The sequence below is a fragment of the Haliaeetus leucocephalus genome, unplaced genomic scaffold, assembly GCF_000737465.1.
Source record: "Haliaeetus leucocephalus isolate CR32 unplaced genomic scaffold, Haliaeetus_leucocephalus-4.0 Scaffold262, whole genome shotgun sequence".
NCBI classification, from domain to species: domain Eukaryota; kingdom Metazoa; phylum Chordata; class Aves; order Accipitriformes; family Accipitridae; genus Haliaeetus; species Haliaeetus leucocephalus.
In genome coordinates, this window is record NW_010972698.1 from 9197574 (window position 1) to 9205776 (window position 8203).

Below are 8203 nucleotides of genomic sequence, written 5' to 3' on the forward strand. Positions count from 1 at the left end.
TCGTTGCCCCCCCCCCCCCCCTATTATTCCCTGCATCTTGTTTATTTGGTATTTAAGTAGGTGGCAGAATGAAGAAAATTGTAAATTGGCTACAGGTTTGGGATTTTTTTACTGTAAAAGGAATATAATAACTTGGTGTAACTGGAGTCTAATAGCAGAAGATTCCTGGAAAGTCAAAGTTTGGTATTCAGATTTGATCAGTAATCTGAAAGTACAAAAAGTGGATGTATAAATTGCCACTGACCATCTTGCATGAACAAATTACAAATGAAATGGAGTACTGGGAGAAGGTTTTGTGAGGGAGAAGAAATAGGAAGATGTAATACAGTAAGCATGGAAGCTGCCCTATGAGAAATCCATATGGGAGATGAGCTTTATATTTGTGCTAATAAATTATACATTTAACTTCTTCAAAATTAGCTTACAGTCAGGTCAAACTCAACATTAAGTAGCAGGTTTGCAATATAAAGAATGCATCTGAAACAACTGAAGATACACTAATAAGCCTTGGTCTTTTTTTTTTTTTTTCCTTAGTATACCAAATAATTATAATTAAGCTAAACTCCGGAATTACTCAAGGCTAGACCTTAGGTTCCTCTGTGATCAAAATGCCCTTCTGAATTGAGGTTCGGAAAGGATTTTCAGTTTGCTGAGATAGGTTAGCCTTCATGCGCAGTGTACAGTGCTTGTAGTCTTCTTTAAGGGCTGATTTGTCTGCGTATGGTATTTTGTAAGTTATTATGGAAGACCATGAATTATCAGAGTTATTGTAAGTGCATTTTGTGTTTTTAAGGGCTTGACTATGCGTTTCAACATGCCAACTGGGACCAATATGCTTCCCACAAATTTCAACTCTCAAACACCATATATTCCTTTCAATTTGGGTGCTCTGTCAGCAATGAGTAATCAACAGCTGGAGGTAAGTAGCAATCCAAGTAGTGTAACATGGCTGTGTTGCTGCAAGCATGCATGTTTTTTTCTGTCACAAATAATGAATAATGTCATTCTTAAATACCTTGATATCTATGTAATTGTATCCTATTTTTAATAGGGTTTTTGTGTGTGTGTGTGTAGCTACACTGAAGTCTGACTTGTATGGATATGAACCTATACCTGTGTAGTGTCTCAGGATTCTGGAAGATTAACTGCATTCTTTACAGACATTAATTACCACATCTAGCTTTCTACCTTCATCTGTCTTCTGTCCGAGAAGGAATGGGAGAGAGGGGAACGCATGCTCTGTTCCTCAGTTATCTTAGGTCTTGGTTTGCCATCGTAGCTGAAGTAGCTGAGGACGTTTCTTCCTAATAAGATGCCAGGCTGTAAAGTGCAGGAGTTGAAGCACAGTTGTCTTATGGTACCTACTAGTGTCTGGTGAGGCTCTAACAAAATCTGCAAATCAGGGGGACCTGTGTTGAATACACCTGAAGAATAATACACAGTGTGCCAGTATTATGCTAAAATAGATAATTTAGCATAATAGATAACACTTTGAGCACACAGAATGAGTTGAAACTGTAACGTCGTTGAAGTCAGTATCGCAGAAAATTTGCCTGGGTAGAAATGTAGCACTCCTGGGATGATCTGAAAACCTTTGGGTACAAAACCAGTTTTTTATAAATATTGTCTGCTGTACAAATTGACAGATTTATACATGCTGTTCAACTACTCTATGCTGAAATTTAGTTGTGTGGAAGCTTAGACTCACTGACTTGTGCAAATGGAGCGAAAAAAGGTGCACAAGGCAAAGATGAAGAAAACTTGTAAAAGGTTGGCAAAGAAATGTGTTCTTTGTATCTGTGCTTTAGAATTAATTTTGTGGCGTTTTCACAGGACCTTATTAATCAAGGAAGAGAGAAAGTTGTGGAAGCAACCAACAGTGTAACTGCAGCAAGAATTCAGCCCCTTGAAGACATCATTTCAACCATAGTGAGTGAAATGGATAACTGTAGGTTTAGATCAGGAGATGGGAAAACGTTAAACATTTATCGGGCAAAGAAATTACTATTGTATATGGTCATTCAGCTAATTAATTGCATTATTAATGAATATAATTTCCAGTTTGTGTTGACCTTTATCCCTGCAGCTTGCAGTAACCCTTAATGGTACCTAGATGACACAGAGCTTTAGAGAACTAGCAGCTTAGATCCATAATTATTTGCCATGCTCTGAAAATGCTGATTTTCTACAAATAATAATAATAATACACAAATAAGATGTATTTCTTATATCTTGTCCTTATCTATCTGTCTTGGGCTGCCACATTTCTCACTTGCTCCCAATAATCTAGAGGTGTATTAAACCTTAATTAGCAGTTAGAAGAACTAATAACTCATAGTTCTGATTCTGGTGAAGTATAATTTTGCATTTCCTGGAAATTGGGCTGTGTTTTAACTCTTGATGTAACTCTGAACATAATGCAAGACCTCAGTTACCATTACGCTTCTGTTAAAATGACTGGTGCCAAGAAGGTTTCGTTTTTTTTCCTTTTCAGTGGAAAGAAAATGTAACACTCACAGAGAGCCAAGTACAGGCCCTGGCACTAAGCAGACAGGCAAGCCAGGAGCTTGATGTCAAGCGCCGAGAAGCCATCTATAACGATGTCCTGACTAAACAACAAATGGTAAAATATCTAGTATTTATTTGATCGACTGTCCATGTTTGAACTGGGATGTTGAGTATGGACTTTGCATGTGTGTGTTCATAAACTAGAAGTGTATCTTCAGGAACATAAATAGGTACTTCCAGAATGTGTGTTTCAATGGGTCAGGTATTTGCTGGCATTGTGTGATGGTGTATGTGACGTAACATCAGGAGATGGTGGCTTCTGCAGTGTGTTGGATCGCATGGCTCAGCTTCATCGAAGGAGACTCCATGAGAAGTTCACTTACAAAAAAAATGCTTGCCAGATTTTTCTGTTGAAGTAGTTTGCTTGAAGGTCATGAGGCTTAAAGAGAAATCTGATTCCCAGAGCTCAGAAAGCAACTTCCAAAACACACATCTTGGAAAGTATCGGTAGTGGTTTTTTGGCTTAGAATTATTTTGCAAAACCTGAAAGTTGCCCAGATTATGTCAATGGGAAGAGTTTTCTCTTAGGCAAACAAACTTTTAGCGACAGTCCACATGCAGGACTTTCAAAGGGAAGATAAATGGTACCTGACAAATAATGTTGTAACTTATACCTGGGAATAATTTCACAGTATAGTGCATGTTGCTGTAGCAACTTACCTAAATGCTGCATGCGATACAATAGGCAAGTCATTAAGAGAACTTAGCCCTAAATGGTGTTACTAAATGGTTTCTACAGTAATCAGCTTGTGAATACCATCACATTAGTGATGGTGATAACAATGGTGCTTTTTTCCTTCAGCCACGCTATCCCTAACAAATTGATTTTAACTCTGAACTTGATACTCGCAGCATTGAGACGGGTCATGCACTTACAACAGCTCTACTTTCCCTTCACAGTTAATCAGTTGCGTTCAGAGGATACTTATGAACAGAAGACTACAGCAGCAGTACAATCAGCAGCAACAGCAGCAGATGTCTTACCAGCAAGCAGCAATGAGTCATCTCATGATGCCAAAGCCTCCAAATTTAATCATGAATCCTTCCAACTACCAACAGATAGATATGAGAGGAATGTATCAGTCAGTGTCTGGTGGTATGCAGCCACCACCATTACAACGAGCACCACCCCCAATGAGAGGCAAAAATCCAGGGCCTTCCCAAGGGAAATCAATGTGATTTTGCACTAAAAGCCTAAAGGATTGTTAAAATCAGAGAAAGAACTTTTATTTTTTTAGGAATCAATGGCTTAACAGAACTCAACTGTAAAAAAAAAATAAAAAAAAAAAATAAATAGTTCGGTTGGTCCCCTTAAATGCCATGTTCCATATTAGTGTTTCAGCTTTGTTTAAATAGGACATAATGTTCTCCCTGTTGTCAGTGATGTTGCCTAGAATCTTCTTACATATGTTGAGTACAGGAGATAACAAGTTGTTTTCAGTGAAAACAAGTCCTCCCATAACAGTAGCATCTCCGCAGGTTTCCTGTCTAAACTCCTATGCTTGCTTTTAGTAGCTGCGAAGCTGTCATCAAATTTGAGAAGCTTAGGAAGGACTGCAGGTCTGTATGTTTCAGTATACCATATGTGAATTGTAAACAGCTGAGTTCTTGATTAGAGTTGATTCCTCAAATTATGGAATACTTTTCTGCTTACCCATTTCTTTATATTAGTGGGAATATTATAACAGAAATAGTCTAGTTTCCTTTTGACTGAGGTCTGGACTCATACTATCTCATCTATGCTGAATGAAACAGGAACTGAAAATACTCTTTGAAACAGAATTGAGTGCAATATTCTTAAATACTACTGCTCTGAAACTTTTGAGTCATGCAGTTATATAGAAACTGTGTATACAGCCTTAAATAGTGACTTGGGGAAGGTGATTGTTCTTCCCTAGTCTTCTGCCATTTTTTATTTTCAGTTTTATGTGATGGAATAACAAGTGGTGATCTTAGAGGTGGAGATGTTTTTCCTTCACAGGCTAATTTACTCTATGCGGAGTCCAATACAAAGTACATTTCTGTTAACTCCTTAATGCTGGTGCTACTGTCTTTTCCCATTGCCGGCAATGGGAGACGGGCCAAGAAAATTGAATTCCTGGTATTTGGGGGGTTAAAATAGTGATGGTGGCCAGGGGCAAACCCTGTTACATAAACAACTTCAAAATGGCAGAACCATTGCTGATTTAAAATCGATACAAAGAAAGTGCTGTAGCAACTTCCAGAGCTGCCAGAACAGTGAAATAACTTTTCCTCTATTAGGTAAGAGTTTTCGTTATGCACTCCTCCCCGTTCCCTTTCATTTGTGTGAAAACATGATTTAGTACACAAAGAGCTTGATTTTTTTTTTTTTCATTTTGGTTTGTTGGTTTTTTTTGTTTTTGTTTTTTTTAATGTAGACCAGAGACAAATTTCTGGTTTATTATATATCATTAGCACTCTCTTTACCCACACTTTTTGTGTTTGCGAAGATCTAATTAAATACAAATAGGGCTTTTCTTTGAATATAGTTTGGTTGATTCTTCCCCCCCACCAAAAAAAGTTTATAATCTGGGGGTAAAAGTAAGTGACGGGAACATTTGAGGCAATGGTGTATCGACTACAGAGAACTCTGGAGAACTGAGCGGATGGAGGCGTTTGCTCCAGATATCGCTGGACTCTTCTGACTTGCTGACATGAACTAAAATTATTTTGGTTTCTGGAAAGTTTCTTGCAGGAGTTTGAGTTCTTGCCCTGAATGGACAAGTGGGTTTTGCATCTAAATATGCAAATCTTACGCGATACTTCATTTTGTGATTGAAACTTGGTTTGTGATCTGAACAGCGCTTGTGATCTGTTGCAAAACCCGCTAACAAGTTGCTGTCTTGGACTCTTTTATTACAAGATACCACAAAAGAACCTCAGTATGTTCTAGTGCTTTGCCAGCTCTACAATTAAATTTAATTTGGGGGGAGGGGAGCAAAAAGAGACATACTCAGAATAGAAGAAACAAAACGTGAGACTTTGAGACAAACATTTGAAGGCAGATGTACTCTCAGCAACTCTCACCGATACTCCTACGTGTCGTGAATAAGAGAAGTACTTTCTACCAAACCTGGGAATGTTCAATGGAGTTTTACAGTAACTCAAAGACTTAAATGTGGAAGTTTTAGGCAACATTTAAAGGCACATTTTTTTTCATTCTGGACAGAAGTATGGATAACAGAAGACTAATGCATAAGAAGAAATCCGAGATAAGCATTGAAATAAAACTTGGACCACTTTGCATACATGTTTCTCACTTGACATTTTAGCTGCATAACAATGTGCTTTGAGTATAACATCAAGCTTTAACAAATATTTAAAGACAGAACATACATCAATAAGATAATAAAAGGCTCATTTTTATATTTGTTTTAGATGTTTTAACTAGATGAAATGGCTTAAGATGACGAATAAAAATGTTGCTTGTAATACAGTTTTGCCTGCTAAATTCTCCACATTTTGTAACCTGTTTATTCCTTTGGATGTAAAGCGTTTTTGCTTAGTATTGTGATATTGTATATGTTTTGTCCCAGTTGTATAGTAATGTTTCAGTCCATCAACCAGCTTTGGCTGCTGAAATCATACAGCTGTGAAGACTTGCCTTTGTTTCTGTTAGATGGCTTTTCAGTTCTGTATTAAATAATCTTAAGTACTATAGAAAAGGTGTCCCCTCTTCCTATAAGGCTGTTTTGTAATATATATAAGGACTGGAAATGTGTTTTTAAAAAGAAGAAGCATTCAAGTATGACGATATACTATCTGTGTTTTCACCATTCAAAGTGCTGTTTAGTAGTTGAAACTTAAACTATTTAATATCTCATTTAATAAAGTGACCAAAATACATCAACGTGCCTTGTGCTACATTCACAATACAGCGTTAACTCCGCAGGGATACAGGCCGAGAACGTGTCTTTTGAGAACGGCGCTGCGCTGTGAGTTTAAGCTCTCTTACTTTTTTTACACGGGGGTACCTGTTACTGGATGTAGCCATTAATTTCATTTAGGGAAAATAGTTGTGGTCCAGGTTTTCAAATGATAAGAAATAATAGTAGCTTTTGCAGCCAGTCTGTCTGTTAAAAATGAAGAGTGAGTTATCGCTCAGCGATGATCAGTTGTTACGAGTGAGGTGAAGTTCTACTTGGTCAAATTAGAATAAGCTGCTTGTATGTTTTAAGCTCATAATTGTGCTTCTCCCTTTCTTAGTTATTAAATCCCACCTGGCAGGCAAAAAAAACCCTTTCCTATGCAAAAAAAAATGGCATGATGGTTGTGTTTTAAATCTGCCCCTATGCTCATTCCCTGTATTTGAAGCTTTTTTTTTTTCATGGCTCCTGGACAGTGCTGCAGCCACCTTACTGCCCTGGCTGGGTCTGCTGGGGGAGGTACAGCTGGGCTTGCCCACAGCTGAGAAAGGGCAGATGCTGTGGAAATCGTGTCTGGTGTGAAAATAATCAAATTGTTGTAAGGGGCGGTGTGGGGAACGCGTTTTTAAATATCCCTGTAACTTTTAAGTTCGTTAAAAACTGAGAGAGGGCAGCGGGAGGCTCGTGCATGTGGTGGAGGCTGGATATCGGCTGTCTGTATCGGGCTGGGGAGCGTCCTGGGACGAGTCCCCTGGACAAAACGGGCCTGCAGGGTGCTCTGACGCTGAACAGCGACGTTTTGGTGTGTCGGGTGTTAAATGCTTACCCTGTGGGATTTCTCGTCCTTACCTGAAAAGCAGAACCACTCTGAGGAGGGTAAATAAGAGTAAATTCATCAGTTCAAGCAAAAGGAGTTTTGGAGTTGGATACGTTTTCAACATTTGTGGAAAGACAAGTGTCTGACAGCTGGAGATGTGTGGAAAAACGCTGGTGTTGCAGTATCGGCCACGTTAAGCGTGCAGCGCCCGAACTTCCCTTCCCAGACGTGCTCAGGTGCCAAAAGAACCCGGCGCACACCCTCTGTGCTGTAGAACGTACCCCGGAGCTGCGTCCCAGCCTCGAGCACCAGCGGGACTTCACCCCGGCGTCTCTTCGGGAGAGCTGTGCTGCCGTGAAGGGTCGAGAGCGAGCTGCGGCTTCGGAGGTGGTTTGGGTCTCGGAGGCGTGTGTAAACCTTCCTCCAGCCGTCGCGGGCTGGGCGCTCCGCGGCGAAGTCTCTGGAGAAGCTCCAGGTCCGCCGTGTGTGCGCAGGATGAGTCCTTCGTCCTTCTGTGCGGGACCATGGGCTGCCCCCGCGCAGCAGGCACATAGCCATTTTTTCCACCCGGTTGCGGCTCCTGTATCGGCTGTGCCCGGTGGTGAGGCGGCACGGCAGGGTGTGTGACCGAAGGAGGGTGTTGGGAAAAGGGCTGAGGTCTGAAATGGGGATGCTGCTCTGGGGGGGGAAGGTGAGCGCAGGGGGAGGTGGGGGTCACCCCTTGGGTCTGCGCTCGGCCACTTTCGGGGTCTGATCTCAAACGCCACCTCGGCTTCGTGTTTAACGACTGGTGCGCGCGAAAACTATTTGAGATGCTGAATGTGGAACGGTAATGGATACCTGGGGCGTTAATCAAAGCCTAATCCAGTGGCGACGGCTACTTTTATAATTTGATTGCACAAAGCGTTTCTCATTTCTGTGGATTCTTGCT

The 8203-nt window shown here is 40.4% G+C and overlaps 1 protein-coding gene across 6 annotated transcripts in view; it reads left to right on the top strand.

Moving 5' to 3' along the window:
- The window catches only part of ATRX (alpha thalassemia/mental retardation syndrome X-linked), an 89260-nt gene extending 82825 nt beyond the window's left edge, over nt 1-6435 (top strand). For all 6 annotated transcript variants that reach the window (XM_010569041.1, XM_010569042.1, XM_010569044.1 and 3 more), the window contains 4 exons: nt 794-919; nt 1834-1929; nt 2495-2623; nt 3469-6435. In XM_010569041.1, coding sequence (XP_010567343.1) covers nt 794-919; nt 1834-1929; nt 2495-2623; nt 3469-3747 — 630 coding nt within the window. In that variant the 3' untranslated portion in view covers nt 3748-6435. The remainder of the gene's footprint in view (nt 1-793; nt 920-1833; nt 1930-2494; nt 2624-3468) is intronic.
- The last annotated feature ends 1768 nt before the right edge of the window (nt 6436-8203 follow it).